The 21866-nt window shown below is 53.4% G+C and overlaps 1 protein-coding gene across 1 annotated transcript; it reads left to right on the top strand.

The window, feature by feature from the left end:
* The first annotated feature begins 8424 nt into the window (after positions 1-8424).
* Positions 8425-20284, top strand: SMIM22 (small integral membrane protein 22). Its single transcript, XM_044978799.1, has 4 exons — positions 8425-8581; positions 13338-13509; positions 16014-16096; positions 17926-20284. Exons 2-4 carry the CDS (start codon positions 13374-13376, stop codon positions 17971-17973), a joined length of 267 nt encoding a protein of 88 aa, XP_044834734.1. The 5' UTR covers positions 8425-8581; positions 13338-13373; the 3' UTR covers positions 17974-20284.
* Positions 20285-21866: the final 1582 nt, after the last annotated feature.

The raw sequence follows: 21866 nt of genomic DNA on the forward strand, positions 1-21866 counted from the left end.
ATCCACAGCTGGCAAAGTACCACTGGCTTCAGTGGAGCTAACTGATTTACACAAGCTGAGGATCTGGCCTGTTGTTCATAGGGCTTGTCTTCACTGCAGCGTTAGCTTGAGTTATAATGTGAGTGTTGCCCCTAATGCAACTTCCATCCACACTCACAAGTCTCCAGCTTAAGGTAAGTGGTGCTGTAAACTCCGGCTAGCTGGCCTGGCAGGGGTGTGTGTGTTGATGATTGAGAACTGCTGACACTGGGGTGGGAGGGTCCCAGAGATGAGCTCCAGCCCAAGGCCAGAAGTCTACACAGGAGTGAAACAGCCCCATGAGCCCAAGTCAGCTGGCACGGGCCAGTCATGGGTTTTTCTTTGCTGTGCAGACAGACCCACTGTGCTCCTAATCCATCCCCCTGTGCTGCCCCAGTGTGACTGCTCTCACTCCAACTGGGTTAGAGCAAGTTCTCCCCTCTTGAGCTAACACCGCAGTGAAGACTGTCGCTCAGTTGCCTGAGAAGTGGCTTCTTGGCAGGGCTGTTTTCCAGCCAGCGGCTTGTCTGTTGTGTCTCACGCTGCAATAAAAGACCCACGGGGCTGAGTCTCAGAGCTTGGGTCACTTGACTTGGGCTCCTGAGGCTGCAAAGAGCATTGGTCTTGGGATGGAGCCCAGGCTCTGCACCCCGACAAGGGGGGACAGCCTCAGAGCCTGGGCTCCAGGCCAAGCGGTATCGTCTACACTGCTATTTTCAACCCAGCACCCGACCCAGGTGAGCCCAAGTCAATTGACCTGGGCTCTGAGACTCAGTGCTCTGGTAGATGTCCCCATACTCCTGTTGACTGGAGACCCGATGGAGAAGGAACTGGCTCCCAGGGCTGCTGGGGCTTGAACTGCTTTCTCAGAGCCATGAAGAGGCGGCACAGATGTCCCAACTGCACACGGCCCTCTTCCCCACTCACCTTCCCTAGCAGAGACCAGTGACTTAGTTTCCCTTCTGATGCTGCTAATTGCAATACGCTCTCACTGCTTCCCGGTGCATCGCTCCAGTCCCCGCTGTGGCTGCTGAGACACAGTGACAGTCAATCACTCTCCCGCCATACACGTGCTGTAAAGAAAGTGCCGTGTCCTTCCCACCTTCCTCTGGAGACAGGGAATCAGCCTGCCTCCGGCTGCTGTATTAAAGCTCTTTAAACCACGTCAGGAGATTTCACTCAACACACAAAGTCTGAGGTTTCCAGTGGAGCTGGTGTATATGGAGCCCACCAACAGGGGTTTAAATTAAGGCCTCTCTCTGTAAGTGTTGTAGATGGAACATCTCCAACCAACAATAGCTTTTTGAACAACTCTTTAAATCTAAGGGATGAAACTGCGCAATGGATAGATTTCAAGCTGACACCTCCCAGGCAGAGCAAATGCAGTTGCTGCCCATTTCCCTGGCCTCACGCTGATTGAGGGCGGTGCGGCAAACTCTTGTAATCTTGCACAGGCCACCTGTGGCTCTAAATGATCTTTCCTCTAAAGACTTTATTAGGAACTGGTTAGTTTGTTCTGTCTAGCAGCCGAAGGAGGAAATGGCTCAGGTGACTTTTCAGGAAAGCAGGATGTCTTAGCGCAGAGAACTTGCAGTCAGGAGATCTGGAGTTTTATTTCCGACTCGGTTGCTAACTCGCTGTGTGACTTTAGGCAAGGTACTGTCTGTGCTTTGGTGTCCACATCTGTCAAATCGGGGAAACGTTACCTGCCTCCCAGGGCGTGGTGAGGCTGAATTCTCTAATGTCTGTGCAGTGCTTTGAGATCCTTGCACAGAAGGCACTGGAGGGGCGCTATCCAGTTCCTGAGGGACTAGGAAAAGAGAGCGATTCAGTGACATGAAGGAGGCAAAACAGAGTCAGAGAAAGAGAGGCCAGCAGCAACCTCCGGGGAAGATCAGCTGCAGCCAGCGCATCCATTCATGGTTTATTCTGGCTGGGGGACTTGGAGTCACACAAATGGATCAGCCATTCACTGTATTCAGATAGCAGCATTGTACCTGGGGACAAGCTGCAATGCCCGATGGGAAATGCTGGGCAAAAGCATGGCCCCCAAGGACCCAAACGCTCTCTGCTGGCTTCATGAAGGACACTACAGCAGTGAGACGTGGACAAACTACCTGCAGAGGTAGGAGCTCCTTCCACTTTCTATGCCTTGTGTCTCTAAGCTGTCTGGTCCAGCAGGCCAGCGGAAGAACACACCCATCGCTGCATCACTGTTCTCTCCTGGGAATTTAGCACTTATCCATTGACCAGCTCTGGATGTCCCAGCATCAGCCCCAATCTCTACTTTTCATGTTCTCTGCATTGAATGGACCCAGGTGACATGGGCCTGGAAATCTGTGGGATGGCAGGTTTTTCTGAATCATTTCTGTGATTAGTGTGTCCAAGGCTGCTTTCTCTGCAGGACACGTTCACCAGGGCAGAAGCATCTTCCACTGCCAGGATGAACCAGACAGCAGAGAGAATCCGCTGGGGAGAGGATGAGAGAACACACAACATGGGACAGATGTGTAGGCATGTTGTTTAATGCACTACTGGAAGACGTTCAGATTCTACAATGATGAGTGCTGTGTAAGGCCCTATATAGCGGGGATGGGCAACTGGCAGCCCGGGGGCCACATCCAGGCTGCCAGGTTATTTTATTTGGCCTGCCCCAGACCAGCAGTGCCTCCCACCCACCCGAGGGCAGGACCTGACACTCTCCCCTCCCCCCATCACACCCCTATATCACCACTCCTGGTCCACCAAAGAGTTTTCATGATCTTGTGGCCCTCTACTACCTTAAAGTTGCCCATCCCTGCTAGATAGACTAGACTTTGTGCCTCCCCACCTCCTGTGCAGTGTAACCAGGCTTGTATCAGTGCATTGTGGGAAAATCTGAGCAACTCTCCCATAGTGCCCCAGTATGAGAGAGAGTCCAGAGCAGCACTAGCAGCAGTGCATTGTGGGATGCCCTACTGCACCATGAACTGAGTGGGAGCAAGACCAGCTGAACTGGTTACACCAAGCAGATCAGAGGGTCCTGGCCAGAGTGGAAATCAGCTTGTTAAACTGGTTACAGGAAGGCAGCCAGGCGCCAGGCTACTGTCAGGAGGGAAACCCCGTCAGCTGCTTTGGTTGCTAACCGCATTCAAACCCTGCTGCTGATGCTGCACACAGTCAATTCGAGTCCCCCCAGCTGGGTTGCCCCCTGACATGGCACAGTCCCACGTCTCAGACCCACACATGGGTGGTGCTCCAGGCAGACTTTGTTAAATCACAGCGATACCTAGCAGGCCTCAACCAAGAGCAGGGCCCCTGCGCAGAGTCAGATTAACTTTTTGTGGGCCCAGTGCCCAACATGTTTGTGGGCCCCCATGGGGGCAATGGAGCATGGGGCAGGGGAGTTGGTCCCTGGAGTGAGTGGCTGGCCAGGGGCAGCAAGCTCCTTCCCCTTGGGGGTGGGCCTATGCCATGCCACAGAGTCCCCCCACCCAACACTGGAACGGCCCTCCGATTCCCTATGCCCACTGCCCCCACCAGACCCTGCCACAAATGCACAGCACCCTGCACAACACTACCCCTGCACAACACTACCCCTGCCCAGGGCCACTCTGCCCACAGCCCCACCCCTCAACAGGACCCCCACTCCGTAGTGCCCCACACAGATCTTCCCCGTCCCCTCACAGCCCAGCACCCCCTCCAGACACCCACTCCCCCACGCCCTGCCTCCCGGCCACACTCACCAGCCCTGCTGGGAGGCAACTGTCTGCTGAGCTGAGCTGCCAGGGCTGGTCCCAGGGCGGGAAATCGCACCGGCCCCTTGGGAGTGGTGCAATCAGCCAGGCCAGGGCCTGCCCCGGCCGGGCTCCCTCAGGACCCACCTGCCTGGAGGGGCCCAGTCAAGCCCCCCACACTGTCCCCCCGAACTGGCCAAGACTGGCCAGGCTTTGCACCAGTCCCAGGCAGTTCAGCTCCAGGGAGACAGGTGGGGCCACACAGGTGGTGGGAAGCAGAGACTGGCTGGAGCTGGAGGTGCACTGGGGGCTTGCCAGGGGGCAGAGAGAAGCTGGTGGGTGAGGCCAGGGGGTGAAGAGGAACCCTCGGCGGACAGGCCGAGAGGAGCAAGTGGTGGACAGGGTGGGGGGAGCCAGCGGGCTGGGGGGTCACAGGACACAGTGCAAGCAGAGCAGGCTGGGGCCCCTTCTGAGCATAGGCCTGGCTCCATGGCACCACTGGTGCCATTGTAAACCTGGCACTGCCCCTGCATGCTGGGGCTAAACACACACATAGCAAGAGCCAGTCCCTGCCCTGGAGAGCTTTCCCCCTTCGTCTGTTTAGAGTGTGAGGGGAAAAAAGGCCCAGTGGGGAAGGCACACTTGCCCGAGGGTGCGGCAGAGCCAGGAAACAAGCTGAGGGCCAGGTCCCCGGGACACACTGACTCTCCGAACGTACCACGGGACTCAGCGTGCTTCACAGGCGCGGGATCCACGTGTCCCACGGGCCTGCCCTAGCACCAGCTGGACACAAGCTTCTCCATCCCACCCAGGCTCAGCGCACTGGAGCCAAGACGAACACAGCGAGAAGGGGACGTGGTTCCAGCTCAGAAGAAGGGCAAGGAGGGAGGAATTAGTTCCTGCCAACAGGGGCCAGGTGAGACGAGAGGGAGAAGGTGGCAGGGCAACATTGACCGAGTGCCTTCCAAAGAGTGATGGCAAATCCATTTAGCCAGGGCAGAGGGGGGTATCAGGGCGCATACAATGCTGTGCACGCTGCCCAGCCTGCCAGGGTTGGTAACTGTGGTGCAATGGGGCCATCTGCTGGAGACCAACTTCTGGGATCTCACTTGTTATGGAGAATGTCAGACGGCTCTGCAGGGTTACATCTCTCCCCTCTATTATCGCACTGCAGGGAGCCAGGCCACCAGGCCACCTTAGTGCGGCTACAAGGCAAGCAATCAGAACAGGGTTTCTTTGAGCTGAGTGCCAAAGCAGATCACTTACGTACCAGTCTCTTTCACAGACACATCCCAACATTTTAGCTAAGCTGAGGATAGCTGGGTGCTTGCACCGTCAGCACACAAAACTGTCCCATGCATGATCAGAAGCTAGCATCCCACCTGGTCTGCACTGGGAGGGTGCTGCTGTGGGGACGCTCACCCTGCTGGCGTCCCAGCTGGCAGATGGGTGCTGTCAGGAGGAAGCTGCTAAGCAGTGCTTCTAATAAACCTCTGTGTACAAAGCACAGCCCCCAAGAGGGCTGATCCCCAATCTCTGTTGTTCAGGAGTTAATTTCTGTGTATGCATTAGGAAGGGCACGGGTCTACGTGTGGATAATTAGAAGCTGGCTGCAAGGACACTCAATCTGTACTGCCTGTTTGTTATGTGAATGCAGGAACTGCTAGATGGGAGTAGACCTGGGGTCCATCTAGCCCAGTATCCTGGCTCTGCTGTGGCCATTATCAGATGATTCAGGAGAAGGTGCAATAAACCCTGCAGTAGCAGCTATGGGATCATCCTACCCCCATGGAAAGTTCCCTCCTGATCCATAATTGCTAGAGCATGGCTCATGCCCTGAAGCTGGAAGGTTTGTATCCTGTCCAGAACTCCTTCTTTATGTTGGAATTTACTCTGGATGTCCACAGAAATGTCCAATCCTTTTCTGAATCCTGCTAATCTCTTGGTCTCATAGAGATCCTGTGGCAGTGAGTTCCACAGGCCAACTGTACCTTTGTTACACATCAGAATTCACTTTGCTCTTTCCATTCAAAAATCCTTATAAAAATCCCTGGCCATCTGCAAACTGCCATTCCCATCATCAAAGCTTTGCCTCTCTCCTCCCACTCCAGGCCATTTCCTTTCCATCTGTTGCTTCTCTCATTCATTTTCTCTCGCACCGGGAAGCCTATGATGCAGGAATAATCTCACTTAGCTTTTCCCAGCCAGTGTCACATCCATACAGCTGGTTAGCTGATCTCTCCAGTAGCCGGTGTACCTGAGAAATGACTTCCCAAGGCTGCCTGACCCACTCCAGCCAATTCCATTTCCTCACGGCCTGCCTTCTGGCCTCATGTTTGCAGAATCACCTGAGTTCCCTTGAGCTGCCTGGGGCAGGAGTAGAGCTGAGCCATGTACCTGTCAGCCCTGTGAAAGTGGTTCGTCAAACCATCCCCGTCACACTGGACTTTGCTGCCGTGTGTGCCTGCTTTCCAATTTGGCAGGATTAATCCTCAGAGCCGTGCAGCAATGACTGGTCAATTGAGAACGGAGAAGAATTTCCTGTTGCCAACAAAGTTAATGCAATCTCCCCTGCAGGCTGGCCTCAAGTGCCCACTGGGGGCTGACCCATCAGTCACCTCCCCACAGCCCACTTGTTGCCAAATGTGCTTCCTTTACAACAGCTTTCAAATCCTCTCCAGCCACTGGCACTGCACCACCTCAGTTGCCTGGCTTCAGTTCCCAGCTCCACCTCGGCTAGCTCCCCTACCTGTGCTGTGCCTCCGTTTCTGCAAAAGAGGGAGGGGTTAATAGGAAGCTCCCTCACAAGGATTTGAGAATTAACATATGTGAGGTGCTTTCCCTCTTGTACGGATCTGGCCATCACCATAGCATCAGTCATGATTTTTAATGTATTTATCCTCATGCCACCACTGTGAGGTAGGGCATTGCTATTATTCCCATTGTACAGAGGGGGAAACTGAGGCACAGAGCAACCAAGGGACTTGGCCAAGGTCACCCTTTCTCAGAGTCTGTGGCAAAGCAGGAATTGATCCCTGGTCTCTCATAGTCCAAAGGAGTGACCTAACCACTGGCCCACCCAGCACCCTACTTTAGGTGACAAATAGAGCAACATATTTCTGGGATGATTTTTTTTTCCTGGAAGAATTTTAAAATGCGGTGAAATCTCTGCAGTTCAGAAACATATTTTCTCAACTGCCCAGTGGCCACCTGGCCACCCCAAATAACACACTCGTGCAAGCAGCAGCACGGAGAAGCCAACTGTTTAGTTGCATCTCTGGGTGAATCTATGTTTTCGTTATTCAGCTGAGTCTGCTGGAGACTCAGGACAACCCCTTCTGTCTGGAAGTTACACTGCTAAACCCATATTTTGGCCCCTGAAGAAGCAGCCTGGTTGCCTGGTGTGATAGACACCCTGCACTTCCATGTGCCTCATTTGATTAGCTCTCTGTCGCACCCCCAAAGCTCAGCCCACACCCATCAGCTGCCTTGGCCTGCCCTGCATCTATTTGACTGCAGGCCAGGTCCACTCGGCTCCAGCACCTCTCCAGTCTGATCAGCTGTTCTCCTGGGGAGCTCCCACCTGTGCGAGCCTCTGGGAAGCCTGCAAGTCAGGGCATCAGGAGCACCCGGGGGGAGGGGCAGAGAGCTGCTCAGTGGGGCAGTTCCTGTTAAGGGGGGCAGAGGATGCATAAGAGCCAGTCACTGCTCCATCCCAGCCTTGCATCACTGCTTCCTTCCTCCTGTGCCCAGGACAATGAGGGGGGTCAGCTCTGTGGCTCCCTTTCCTTCTCGTCAAGTAAGAAGAGAGCCAAGGTGCAGCTCCCACCCAAGCTGTTTTCCTTTCCTTTAATGGGTTTCTTAAGTGATGTTGGCACTGGTGATACGTCCCTCTGGGACCCTCCAGTCTGGCTTCCGCTCTCTCCACCCCCCTCAGGCTGCTCCCCAAGGTCCACAGCGACCGCTTCAGGATGGAGCCCAGGACCCAGACTCTGTCCGCATCTCCCTCACTCGCTCTGCAGCCTGTTGATTGTTCCCCCCTTGTAGTTTGGTTGCCTCTCCCTGCCTGGCTTCTCCACTAGCCTCTCCTTTTGTCTCTTCTCCTCTCCCAGGTCCCCCTGTTGGTGTCTCTCAGGGCTCTCTGTCGCTGGCCTCCCACCTTCACCCCTGTGGGGGGCTTGGTGCATAGAGCATGCTCGGCGAGCAGCATTTCAGATGTCCCAGGCTGGGTGCTGTGCTGCAGGGCAAGGGAAATAAGTGGCGTTATGAGTGAGAATGGAGCTGTCTATGAGCCAGCCGAGCAGTGGGAGGCCTCCGTCCTGCAGGCTTGTTAACCCTGGGCCATAACATCCCCCCTCTGGGACAAGGATTTTAGCTCAGCTGAACCAGGGCAATCTACAACGGATGGGAAGCTACAAGTCCGGCACTGCCCCAGTCTGACAAAGCACAGCCTGGTGTTTTCAAACAACTCACAAGCCACTGCTCCCAAAACCATGGCATAAGGGCTTCTGAAGCCCCGGGCCAACCCCGATTGCAAGGTGCAGAGGGGGATCTCCATGAAAGCTCTGCCAACAGCAGACCTCAGCAGGTGGATGCTGCCAGGATGAAGCAAAACAAGCAGCCTACGCTACCCCCCTCCCCCGCAAGCCTTTCCTTCCCCAAAGGGGGAGGATGCTGGACGCTGGAGGTGTGTCTGCCGCACCTTGGACTCAGGTGGATGCCAATCAACATCCTTGTGCAGCTGGCACCTGAAGGAACCAGGAAGTGGAGGCCAGGGAGCGCAGCTTGCTGCAGAGGAGATCGGCTGGAAGAAGTGCTCTGGGAGAAGCGCTCGGAGTGGTCCCAAGGTAAACACTCCGCTCAGGAAGCTGCCCTCTCAGGGAAGGGGGGTTATTTGCCCCCTGGGGGTTGTGCTGCTCAGCCAGGGCTGCAGTTCTGGGTCTGTCTCAGAGGCGAGTTTGGGGAACTGAAGTTACTTCCTCATTCTGGGAGCTCTCTGCTTACCAGGAACCAGCTCCCGCAGCCTACTCTGGGGTTGCAGATCCTCGGGGGCAAAGGCCAGGGCCAGCCAAGAGGCTGCGGCGGTGTGCCCAGGCATAGGGTCAAGGTTAGTACAAGGCCAGGCGCTGAGAGGGCTGGGGCTGCTAAAGGAAAATCCTGATGCTGCAAAGAAAAGGAAATGAGGGAACCTCTTCCAGGGGGCTCTCTGTGCGGGAGCCACTGCAGGGCCCAGCGGGGAGGAAGTGCAGGGGGTTGCAATGGCCAGGGCCTCAGAGCATGGTGGGATTGCGGGGTGCTCCATAGTTGTACGGCGCTCTGTCCCTGGGGAGTTAGGAACCCCTGGCAGGATCTCACCGCTCCAAGGAGGTTCTGCTGGCGGAGGCCTTCGGGTCCGGAGCCCCAGCCCTGAGGTGCCCACAAGTAGGGGCCACATCCAAAAATGTGCCAGGCTGGCTAGCTGGGTGCACATAAGTGGAGCTGCTCAGACCCTCCTGGTCCATCCTCTGCTTCCCGCAGAGATCTGGCTCCCTGCCCTGGCAGCTAGGCCTCATGGCAGTGGTTGTGGCAGGTGGGCCATCCTGTGGCCAGGCGGGAAGTACATCCCCTCTCATGAGGGGCCTGCGTGGTTGGCTGGTTAGGGAACCAGTGCTCTTTTGGCAGGCAGGTCTCCCCAGGGATGGGAGGTCTCCCCTGACAGGAGGAGCAGGTCTCCAGGCTCCCTCCTCATGCTGGCTTGTGACACCCCAGCCTGGCAGTGCGTGGGGAGAGAGGTGGGCAGCAGTGCCTGCAGGACTCCCAGCTGCAGCAGCTGGAGCCCAGCCCCTGCTGGAATAGCCCCGGGAAGGGAAATGGGAGAACTCCGTGGGGCGTCCCTTACGCACTGCCAGTGAGGCTGGCTGGAGACAAGGGGGGCTGTCACAATGGTAATGCAGTGAGAGCAGCAGCTGCTTGGTCCCAGCCTCCCAGAGGGCCGGAAATGCTGCTAAGCAGGGCTGGCCTGGGGTCTTTAGCTGGGCCTGAGAACCAACTACCCCCGGCCTGCAAGTCTGATTGCTGCCCACCACCCCGTGCTGCAGACAGGGCCGGGCTGAGGGGAGGGCCAGTGAAATGGTTCTGGGGAGACCACCCCAAACTGTGTGTGTATGTGGGGGATCTTTAGATTCCCCCACTCCTCTCTGCTCAGCTGCTGTGTTCCTTTCTGCCATCACAGTCAGTCATCTTTTCAAGGAGCTTCCCAAGGAAAAAGGGCTAGAGAGCGAATTATTTGTACCTGCAAGCTGAGCTTCTCCTTCATGGAACCAAAGGCTGGACCTGCTAACAGAGGGCTCATGCAGCTCCCCCAGGCTCATCAGCATTCAGAGAGAGCAGTCACTTCCCCTGTGCTGAAATGCAGCCTCTTCTGGAGTGGAGCTCTGGATCTCTCTCACGGCAGCACCATGCAACAGTGCTAGAAGGGGAAGCAAGTGCTACCCAGCAAGCTTTCAGCAGGGAGGCTAGAACCACACTCTGCTTGTACTTTGAGCCTCACAGCTGCTGGGCAATGCCAGAAGCAGTTTCACGTGGCGCAGGCACACGTATTGGTCACTGGCACAGAGGGCCTCTGGCTTTCAGCAGCTGCACGTGATCTGGAATGCACTTTGTGCCGGGTTTATTTCTGGTGCCTCTTAGCACTCATCACCATCTGAAAGTGACTAGGGCAGTGACTGCAAACACACAGGCCAGCGCTGGCCTCTCGGACGTGTCCCTGGGGCAGCAGGGCATAGTCCGGATTCAGCTTCCATTTATAGACATATAAAAGAGATTCTAGTCCTCCTGGTTGTAACATTCACCATGCAGACAATGAGGCAGCGGTGAACTGATGCAGTTTTGTCTTCCTGAGCATGCAAACAGCCTGAAGCAATGTCTCAGTTTCACCTACAGCAGGGGTATGTTTTTGTCATCAGCATGTCTGCTGTTAGCTCTGGAGTGTAATGATGACACTTTACATGTCAGCATTTGCTAATTCACTGCTGATCATTGTAGCAGCTGGAAAAGGGGAAGGAGTGGAAGGGACGCTCAGGGCACTGGGGGAATTGGATGTTATGGCTAGGAGAGGAGTTCCGAGGAGATACACAAAGACAGGGAAGCGGGAGAGGGAGAGAAAGGGGAAAGGAAGAGAAACAAAAGGCAGAAATAACCGTGATCCTGATGGCGGCCATATTTCCCCACTGAGTGATGCTGACTGTCATGGGAAGTCTTTGTGGCACCCTCCCTCCGTTATTGATGGGTGCTCTGCTGTGGACTGAGGCGTGCTATGGAATCCTAGATTAGTCCTCTGCCCTCTCCAATTAATCAATGTGACAAGCCTGGAGAAGGGGTGCCAAAACCTGCAAGCCTGTTTTCAATCAAGGCTAGCTTTGCAAGGGAAAGGGCTAGGCAAGGAGAGCCCCTGGCCGGCCTCTCAGGAGCTGTGGGAATTTGGCCACTGCTGCTGGTCTGGAGGAAAGTCCACAGTCAGGTCCTGTCCCTACATTCAGCAGGCTGTTCAGTCTGAACTGGAAGCAGCAAGCCAGGCTGCAGGGGGTTTGCTGCCATAGGCAAACTAGGAACTAACCTTCCTTCCCCCATCACTGACATTCTGCTACCTCAAGGCATTGCCCTGGGATGGGGGAGCTGCCATTTTCCTCAGCCATGTCCATGCACCTAAAGTGCCTGGCTTTAACACAGTGTCTGACTGGGGTCAAGGTAAGAGAGGAACCATTCACAGTAACTACATATATGCACATATCTATATACACACCCACATCACTGTCGTATCGGAACACCTCGCATCATCTGTGGGTGATGGGTCAGTATTGACCTCTTTTTACAAGTGGGGAAACTGAGGCTCAGACCGAGCTAGTGACTTGCCCAAGGATACACAGGGAGGCTGTGGCAGAGCCTCAGTTCAGTGTTTAATCACTAGGCCAGCACTGTTCTGCTCTCCAGCCTTCCCCCTCTACTATCCATAGTTTCCAGAGGGCATCGTACCCCTTTAAGCTTTGTTATCTCTGGATTCCCCCCTCTAGCTCAGGACAGATCCCTGATAAAGGACAGAGCAGGAGACTTTCATGAGCTGGCGGTGTGAAAATGGTTTCCTTCCCTACAATACAAGTCAGTTACTAAACGGAAGGGACTGGCCTGGCCCGGCCCACAAGGGGTGGTTTGCTATTTGGTGTGAGTGTTTCTAGCAGGTCACGTCTCCCACTAGAGAGAATGCAGCTCTGGTGTCAGGCTGCAGCCTTGGGAACTACAGGGGCTTGTTTGAGACTCGCTGGGCGTATCCCTAAGAAATCTGGGCAGGTTTCCCAAATTGCACCACGTGGCTTTCCCTGCATGGCACTGGCAGAGCAGAGGAGGATTCCTTGCTTCTATCCCTCACCCTTCCACACCCCCTTAGAGTGATAACACAGATACTGCAGGGGATCGGCCCAGTGCTATGGAATCGATCGTATTTCAGTTTTGCAATAGGGGCAGATTCCAGGATGCAGAAGCGCCAGCTTTTTGGTTCAGATTGGGAAATATGAATGACTGCATCGTTGTTTCTCATGCTGCAGGCTGCCTGGGTCTCTAGCACACTGCTCCCATGCTGCTGCAAACATCATAATGGAGAGTGTGTGAGAAATTCCCTCCAAGCCCCTTAGCCTACATGCAGCCAAAGGAGTGACTACCCTGTGAGCTCCGGCTGGGCTCAGCTTTACTCAGGCCTTGCAAAGTTACAAGAGTTTGTTTGCTTTCGCGGCGCTGCTCCTGCATCTTTAACTGGCATGACTGGTATTGTCTGAAATGTGTTGTGTTCCCAGCTCTGGCTGGCTGGAAGGAACCAGCAGGCATTTGGTAAACAGCGCTGAAGTTTCTCCAGGCTGTTCTGTGCAGGTTCTTAGAACACATCCGTCACTGCAGCATCTGTGTGTGTCTTCCAGAGCAAGCTGGTTTTACAGATGGGGAAACCGAGGCACAAAAAGACAAGTGACTTGTGTACGGTCACACAACAAATTCATAGCTGGCTCCTCCTGGGACGGTCTAACCCACACATGATAAAGGGATGGCTAGACAGTGTTAAACTGCAACAAGCGTGTCCTGTGTGTGGGGAGGGGGTGTCACAACAGCATGACAGTCTGCTTCTAGGCAGGTTGTGGTGCAACTTTCTTGTGTGGCCAAGGCCTCAGACATTCCGCAGCTTCTGCTGTGATCTGTTACTTGTTAACCCTTTGTGGCCACCCGGCACCACTTCACCCTGGTTACCCCGCTGCAGACTGGGTCAGACCCTCCTCTCCCCACTCTGGGGGCTGGAACTCCACAAGCAGAATGCACTGGCCCCTTCCTGCCCTGGAGCAGTAGGATCAGTGGCCTGTGGGGCGGGGAAGCAAGCCCGAACTGCTGCAGTCATCTTGTACACAGCACCTCTGCCCCCCTGTCTCAGAGGGAACCAGCAGCCAATATGGGTAAAGCCCAGTGCAGCCAGAGCTAGGGACAAGGCGATCGTGTCTCTCAGTGATACTCCAGCATTTGGGCATGGGGAGGCCATTCAGCTGGGCTGAAGCGGTTATTAGCAGCACCAATCCTCCCTCTCTTCCTTTGTAGATCAGACCGCAGGGGAAACTCGGAAAGGAACCAAAAATGGGATCTGAAGGTCAAAACTTGGGAGAGGAGTTCAACAACCAGTTCAATGACGTCCTGAGCAGACTGGCAACCAAACAGATGTTCCAGTCAGACTGGGACATTGCTGCCTTCGCCATCTTCTTCATCTTCATTGGTACGTGTGGGGCCAAGCAACGGGCATAGGATTAGAAGCCCGTGGCTGCTCTCTATTCCCACACAGGGCAGACGAGATACTTGTGGGTGTGCTGCAAACCCAGCCCCTCCATCCAACCCTTATCTGTGCAGGGTCTGTAGGGCTGTTCTGAACTCGTCTAGAGACGCTGGGCACAAGCAGCTGGAGTTACTGCAGTAGGCACCTCCAGCAAATTCCAGTCTTTGGGGGCGGAGATGGTCTGTAGCGTGTGCAGCATCTAGCACAACTGGACTAGGGGCCCATAGGTGCTACCACTGTAAGACAGTCTGTCCACTTGAAGGTCAGAAGGAACCATTAGATCATCCAGTCTGATCTCCTGTAGATCACAGCCAGAGACCTCTACCTCTGTTTGAGCTAGAGAGATCTGTTAGAAAGACCTGCATTGTTGATTTAAAGACTTACATGAAGGAGAATCCACCACATCCCTAGGGAAGTTGTCCCAGTGGCTCATCACCCTTACGGTTAAAAATCTGCATCTTATTTCTAGTCTGAATTTGTCTCACTTTAGCTTCCATCTATTGAGTCGTCATCTGCCTATTACAATAAAAAGGAAGCGCTGTGTCTGGGGATCCGGCCACCAGACTGAGTTAAAGCATGGTCTGTGCTGGGGAATAGACAGAAGGGAACCAGTTTTTAAAACACTGGCCAAACCATGCTGCTGTAACCCCCGGTGAGTGTTTGTCACAGGCCCCGTTGAGCCAGTCAGCAGAGGAGGTGAGTCTGTTACAGCACAGTTAAGAACCTTTCACTCAAGGTGCAGCAGCTTGTACATTTAGTGCTGCAGGTCACCAGTTCAGTCCCTGGTACGTTGGCCAAGATGGCAGCCAACAGACTGCAGTTCAGGCAAGTCCATCTGTGTAGCATCATTCAAGAACGCAGTTAGAACAAATGTTGATCCCAAGTCCAAGCTGTATTTTAGCCCCGACCGTGTTACAGGTCCCAGCAGGGTACTTTCTAGCACAGAGAGGACCGACACCGACATGGTGCCAAAAGCCTCAGCGTGTATGTGACCGTGTAGCAACGCATACAACTACATACCCTCTGCGGACAGCTGCATTACTCCTAGGTACTGGTGAACCATTCAGGGCTAGAAAGGGGAGGAGTGACAGGAGGGAGACAGCAGTGGAGATGCTCCAGCTGACCACTTGGCCAGCCACAGCTGTGTCTAAACCTATTCCTCCTAGCATGGTTTTTCCTCTGTCCAGTGTAGACAGAAATCCCCCCTCCCCCACCTCATTAAGCCATAGTGCGAAGCTATCACAGGGATGGCTTATTGCATGATTCTCAGCAAAACTAAAAGGCCTGTGAGTATGGCCAGAGTCTAGGTGATCAAAACCCTGAGATAGGAAATAGGTCAACACAAACCTGAGGGAGAGGTGCGAGAGAGGTGGCATCCCAGCCTCCTCTGGGGGGCTGCATCCAGCCAGCACCAGATCAGATCATGGGTTTGCAAAGGGCTCCCCAATGGTCTGTTCTGGGAGGAATGGGAATGGGTGGGAATTATTGCCTGAGGGCCTAACCTCCCAGAACTTGTTTATATCAGCAGTTTCAACTTTTACGTTCCAGTTTAAACAGATTTAATTAAACAGATGTAAAAGGCTGGATGGACACTCTTAATTTGGTTTAAACCAGATTTGGTTCAGGTTAGTTTACATCAGTTAGGAACTGGTTTAAGGTAAACAGAAACAAGCCACCTCTTGGACCCCAATAAGAGTGTCCACACGGGAGCGTAACGAAACTGGTGTAGCTGTGTGTGTAGGCCAGGCAGTACCTGGCTCCTTGAGATGCTGGATTCACGCCTGGCCCACTCTGCCAATGGCTGTTTTCCTGGCCCTCCATCACTTACTGCGGGGGGTTGAGGAACCCTGGAGATGACGACTGCCTTGGTTAGTGGTCTAGAGCAGGGGTCCCCAACCCCCGGTCCGCGGCCCGGTACCGGTCCGCGGCCTCTTACAAACCGGGCCGCGAACCAACCCAGTGGACCTCCCGCAGGCGTGCCTGCGGGAGGTGTACCCGAGCCGCGGGACGAGCGCTCCCTCCGCAGGCATGACCGGTCCCTGGTCCTGAAAAGGTTGGGGACCCCTGGTCTAGAGTCCAAGGATTCCACATCTCCAGTCTCTAGCAATGCGCATTGGCTTTAACTATGCTTAGGGCTCGCAATTCAGCAGCTGCTGTGCACAGGGCATGCTGCCAGCTAGGTGACTCAGCAGCACTAGGGAGCATGCAAGGGTCAGCAAGGTGACAACATAAGGAGGAGGCATTCGTGCTACTGCTCAGAGTATTGCATCAGTCCAGGAAGGGCACCTGCATTGGGCATGTACATTTGATCCTGCCAGAGGCTTGGAGAGGGACTGTGAGACACAGGCCTGATTGACTCTCTAGAAGGTGCAGTCACTGCTGGTGCCCTGGTGCTAGCAGCATGGGAAGGGGCCTTAAGTTGACGTGACTGCTTGATTCTCCCCCAGGTACCGTACTGTTGATGGTTCTCCTGGCTCTGATCCATTGCTGCTGCTGCTGCTGCTGCGACTCCCAGGGATCACACAAGAAGGTAAAAAAAAAAAAAAAGTTTGTCTCTAGTGGAGTCTGATCCTGTGCCTGGTGTTCTGGCACTGGACTCAGGCAGCCAGCTGTCCCACAGCTTACGGCAGAGAGGCAGGGCTTGGCTCCTCACAAACCTCCTCGGCTCTGCTGGATTGAAAGTGTTGCATGTTCAATTGGCCTTCCCCCCAGCAAACTCGTCAGGCTGGGGAGGAGTGGGTCCCCCCACCATTAAAACACAGCTCAGTCTTGAGGCACAGACAGGACTGAGTCATGCTACAGCCTTGGCATATCACATGGCTCTGTCCCTTCTGTGCTACGTGGTGGACTTGGGTTATAAAGGGGTGACTGGGGGGCTCTTCACCTTTTGGCTGGATATGAGTCAACAGTGTGCCCTTGTTGCCAAGAAGGCTAATGGCATTTTGGGCTGTATAAGGAGGTGCATTGCCAGCAGATCGAGAGACGTGATCATTCCCCTCTATTTGACATTGGTGAGGCCTCATCTGGAGTACTGTCTAGTTTTGGGCCCCACACTACAAGAAGGGTGTGGAAAAATTGGAGAGTTCAGCAGAGGGCAACAAAAATGATTAGGGGGCTGGAGCATATGATTTAGGAGGAGAGGCTGAGGAAACGGGGATTGTTTAGTCTGCAGAAGAGAAGGGGGCGGGATTTGATAGCTGCTTTCAACTACCTGAAAGGGGGTTCCAAAGAGGATGGATCTAGACCAGGGGTCGGCACCCTTTCAGCAGTGCTGTGCCGAGTCTTCATTTATTCACTCCAGTTTAAGGTTTCACATGCCAGCAATATATTTTAACCTTTTTAGAAGGTCTCTTTCAATAAGTCTATAATATATAACTAAACTATTGTTGTATGTAAAGTAAATAAGGTTTCAAAATATTTAAGAAATTTCACTTAAAATTAAATTAAAATGCAGAGCCCCCCGGACCGGTGGCTAGGACCTGGGCAGTGTGAGCGCCACTTAAAATCAGCTCATGTGCTGCCTTCGGCATGCGTGCCATAGGTTGCCTACCCCTGATCTAGACTGTTCTCAGTGGTACCAGATGACAGAACAAGGAGTAATGGTCTCAAGTAATGGGGGAGGTCTAGGTTGGATATTAGGAAACACTTTCACTAGGAGGGTGGTGAAGCACTGGAATGGGTTATCTAGGGAGGTGGTGGAATCTCCTTCCTTAGAGGTTTTTAAGGTCAGGCTTGACAAAGCCCTGGCTGGATGATTTAGTTGGGGATTAGTCCTGCTTTGAGCGGTGGGGTTGGACTAGATACCTCCTGAGGTCCCTTCCAACCCTGATATTCTATGCATCTATGAAAGCCCTGTCTAACCACGGCGGTTGCTGGCATGGTTCCTGCAGCTTCCTTTGACTGGGGTGGGAAGGAATTTCTTTCCGTGACCTACACTTTTCACAGTGTGGTGTGAACAGAAGGGAAGGTGGCCTTGTGTTTACAGGGTTGATCTGGGACACAAGTTCCATTCCTGGGCAAGTCACTGAGTCTCTGTGTGCCTCGGTTTCCTACCTGCAAAATGGGGACATTTTCCTACCCCCCACGGGAGCTGTAATGCATTAAGGACTAGGAGATGTGCAGATGCAATATGGTGATGGGGGGCCATAAAGGACTGAGCAGACACCACCTCCCGTCAAGTGGTTCTCAGACAAGAAATCCCTGTCCCGGATCATAGTTTCTAGGCCCAAGCAAGCAAAACTGGGTTCAAACTGTAAGTGTGGGCAGAGCCTGGGAGATGAACCCTGCTCCCATCACGTGGTAACTAGACTATAGACATGTTCTTCCTTTTCACCGGTTTTTTTTTTAAACCACAATTAGGTCCCCAGAAAGAAAGTGGGCATTGATAACAAGGCCATGGAGCCATAGCCCCGCCTCCTCCCTTGGACAGACTGATTCTGGAGCCAACGGGCAAAAGACTCTTCTTTGCTTGCTTCTTTCTGCTACACAGCAATCAACTGCAGATCTAACTCTTTGCGTTAATTTTGAGTGCTGGCCTGGTGGGGCCCTGGGCTCACACAGCTGTGCTGCACTGGCTCCAGCACTTGTTCTTCCTTCTCTGTGCACAACGGATGAAGATTAAAAGGAACTCCTATGATGCTGAATAAGAATAGCACCTACAGCAATCTCACACTGTACAATTAGACCCACTGTTCCTCAAACCACAGGGCCGAAGTTGCTCATCAGCCTAGGGTAAGCAGAGGAAGTCTGCCCCCTTGTGGTAGAGTACTGTACATAACAGGGAGTTCACACCTTCCAAGGCCACTACTGGCATCAGGGATTGCAACTAGATGGGCCATTGGGCTGGTCCTAAAAGGCAACTCCTGTGTGTGTAGTCACCAATTAAAACAGTGCTCCCAGGGACTCTTCCAGGTCCCTCGCTAGTACCTGTCATCTGACACTTCCAGAGTCTGGAAAGGAACATGCCCCAGATCAGAACTGACCATAAGGGAAGGAACAGCTCCCCTAAAAGCCCATCCTGGCTTAGCTGAAGACTGGAGGCAAATGTCTTGGCAGCACTTTCCTATAGAGCCCCCATTCACACAGGCTCTTGGGTCCTTTTGGCAGCAGCCAAGGAGTTAAATTGCTACCTGCACAGTCCCTGATAGCCAAGAGAACTGCCCATATGACCAGTTGAAGCAGAACAGGCTCAGGGGAGGAAGCACGTCTTGTGCACTGACGTGCTGCTGTCTTCATTGATCCAGCAGAAGGAAGACAGAGCTCTGCAGAACACCACTGAACTAGGGTAGTGCTGGTGCAGGCCTGATGCTCAGAGAGCTCAGTTCACTGGGTCTGTAACAGCGAGGCCAGTCCCCAGCCAGGGGCACTGCGCTCTAGTTAAGGGAGCTCAGGAAAGCCCGGAGTCATTTCTTTTCTGCATAGCTGGTTTTACACAGAACTCGGTGGATGTAGTGCATGGTCAGTGGCCTTCTGCTGAGTCCTACGGAGCCAGCAAGCACCTCCCATTAGCCAGTGACCCTGTCCAGCTCTCTGAGACACTACCACAAACTCCGCTTTGTTCAGCAGGTAGGGGAGGGGTTAGAACTCACCGCCGTCTCCCTCTGGGGAGGCGTATTGCAGGGCCAGGTTAAGTTAGCCTATCCGCTGTCTGAGACACTGACTCCCTGCAGCAGGACAAGCCAAATAAGAGAGTAACTCGGTCAGTGGCTTGGAAGCCATGGAAAGTGAGGGGGCCTGAGCACTCCAGCTCCGAACAAAGGGCCTGTCAGTGCCTGGCCTCTGCCACCCCCACCCCTCTCTGGTACTCAGGAACATCCTGAGCATGGCATTCGGGAACAGACCTCACTTAGCCACTGGACTAAGTTTAGACAGGAGCTTGCCTGGCACTGCGAAGGGAAGCCGGAGTCACAGAGACAGCCGTGCTCTGGGCAGGAGAGCCGCTTCTGACTCCTCCATGAAGCCCTCTAAATAAGCAGTGTTCAGAGAGCACATGGGACTTCAAATGGATCTGTGCTTCTATTCAGTCTGCACATTCTCCTTCATCACAGTACAGTCTTTACATACGCACCCACTGGCCTGTGAACACCCCTGCAGAGCCTTATTCCATATGGCATAATCTCTGCATTGCAGTGGTATTGCACTCTGCCTAGGGAGTGTGTCTAAAAGCGAAGGCCCACAAGGTACACGGTTTCATCTTCCCCAGCCCCTTTCGCACTCGCTTTGGCTCAGAGGTGAGTGACACGCACAGAAGAAAAGGCCTCTTCTCCCTGTGGGCTCGATCCTGTGCTCAGTAAGACCACTGACTTCAGTGGCAGCTCTCAAACCCAGCTAGCAGCAGGGCATGCTGGAAATACAGGAGTCCCTTTGGTTGGAACATTTATCAATTTCAGCAGCACTTCTGGCTGAGCTGAGCCACTGACTGGTGCCTTACAACCCTGTGCTCTGTGTGCTAATTAGTCAACCACAGGGAGTGTCACACCCTTCCTGCTGGTCAGCTGCTCCAGCGCTTGTGACTGCCTTCTCCTGCCCAGCTCTCAGTTTATTCACTGACTAGTGGCTCATAGGAAACCTGAAAGGAGGGTGTTGGGGTCAGTTCAAGTAACATTCCAAACAATGTCCTTTGGGGTTTCCCCCTGACTTGTATGTTCATAAAACTTTCTAATTTCATCTTTGAATCCAGGAAGACTCATGATTATAAATAAAAAGCACATGATGGAGATCAGCTGGCCAGGCGTTTTTGTACATTAAACCCCTTGGATATTATATGGGAGCAGGTACATACATATACATGTAGCATGGGACCTGGGGTATTCATTTGGCTGGCAGTCGGTCCCTGTTCTATGGGGGATGCTGGACTAACGGCTGAGGCTGAGATGCACACAATAGATGCATCAAATAAACACCTGTCACGGCTTTACATTTCTCTGCTTGGTGATCATCATTCTAGGACCAATTCATGGGGCTGCTCCTGGCACTCCTGCTAGCCCAACTCTGTCACTGGTGCATGATTCTAGTGCCAGCTAGAATGCCACTGCTGGGAACTTCCTCAGCAGCCTTCCCAAGGTCATTTAGAAAGGTAGCAGCCTAGGTTCTAATGCTCAGTGCCCCCGGAGATCGTAACCTTGCCAGTTTCCATGCGGCAAGGACCTGGCTGCTAGGACTATAATATTGTGAGCTATTTAGGAGCAGTGAACCAGAACTGCAGCCCACGCTGGTTCTGAGACCGCTACCCCTCCCTGCACACACAATGAGGAAGAACTGGAGGTGCCCTACTAAGGGAAAGACTGAGCATGCTGGGTGGGAGCACTGCTGGAAGATGTTTTACATGTGACACAGACAACCTCCTGCAGGGCTTGGTAATTGAAAGGAGCAAACACAGATAGGAGAGGGCAACTTACATTTAACTCTGCCTGAAAGGAAACTCAAAAGCAAGACAGCCAACATTCGGTAGCACTAGGCGTTCGTGCACTCAGAACACCTGTTCTCCGTGCACGTGTGGCAGCGAAGAAGGGGATGCTTTCCTACAGCCCAGTACAGATCTAGCAGCCAGAAAGGTTCCAGCATTTCCCCTGCTGAGGGTTTAAACATATTAGTGCATGATCACAAGTGAATGGCTTTGAGCAGGCACGCAGAATGCCAACCCAGAAATAGCATCTAGTAGGCACTAGGGCCCTACGTAACTCTTTATCTGCATTTCCAGCTTCAACTGAAGATGAGCTAGGAGACTGGGTCTATTTACCCTCACTGTGGACAGCTGGTGAGACATTTATCGTCTCTCTGAAACCAAAGAATTTTAGAGGCCCTCAGGGGTTTATTGGGAAGAGTCTCTCATTATTCAGTACTCTCCATTTACACAGTGCTACAGATCAAGCCATGTTACAGACCATCCTAGTCCAGGAGCCAGCCTACAGCTCCTGTTACCGCTTTCCATAAAGGTTCTCCTAACATACGCATATGGTCAGCAGGGAATGGCAGGATGGCTATTTCCCTTAGCCCATGTCTCCAGACCTGAAGGAGGCTATTTCCACCCACAGGAAATAACACATCCCTGGTTGCATGCTACGGGCAAAACTGGCAGCCAACAGCTGGGTTTGACAGCGCTTGGCAACCGCTCTTAGATTATTCGTATTAGCTTGACTCTAAAGGGGTGTCACCCACCCACACAGAATTAAAGATCAGGGATCTTCCAAATATGGAGAGGAAACTCCATTAACTATACACATCCTTTACTATCCTTGGAGACATGAGAACTGATGCATGTGCAAAGTCTAATTCTCAGCAGGCTGGTAACAAATGCATGG

Source organism: Mauremys mutica, chromosome 11, assembly GCF_020497125.1.
Source record: "Mauremys mutica isolate MM-2020 ecotype Southern chromosome 11, ASM2049712v1, whole genome shotgun sequence".
NCBI classification, from domain to species: domain Eukaryota; kingdom Metazoa; phylum Chordata; order Testudines; family Geoemydidae; genus Mauremys; species Mauremys mutica.

Excerpts from the sequence above, each read along its gene's own strand:
- SMIM22 (XM_044978799.1), top strand. The coding sequence starts at position 13,374 with ATGGGATCTGAAGGTCAAAACTTGGGAGAGGAGTTCAACAACCAGTTC. Across the intron at positions 13,510-16,013 it reads CATCTTCTTCATCTTCATTG|GTACCGTACTGTTGATGGTT; the intron begins GTACGTGTGGGG and ends ATTCTCCCCCAG. Across the intron at positions 16,097-17,925 it reads CCCAGGGATCACACAAGAAG|GTCCCCAGAAAGAAAGTGGG; the intron begins GTAAAAAAAAAA and ends AACCACAATTAG.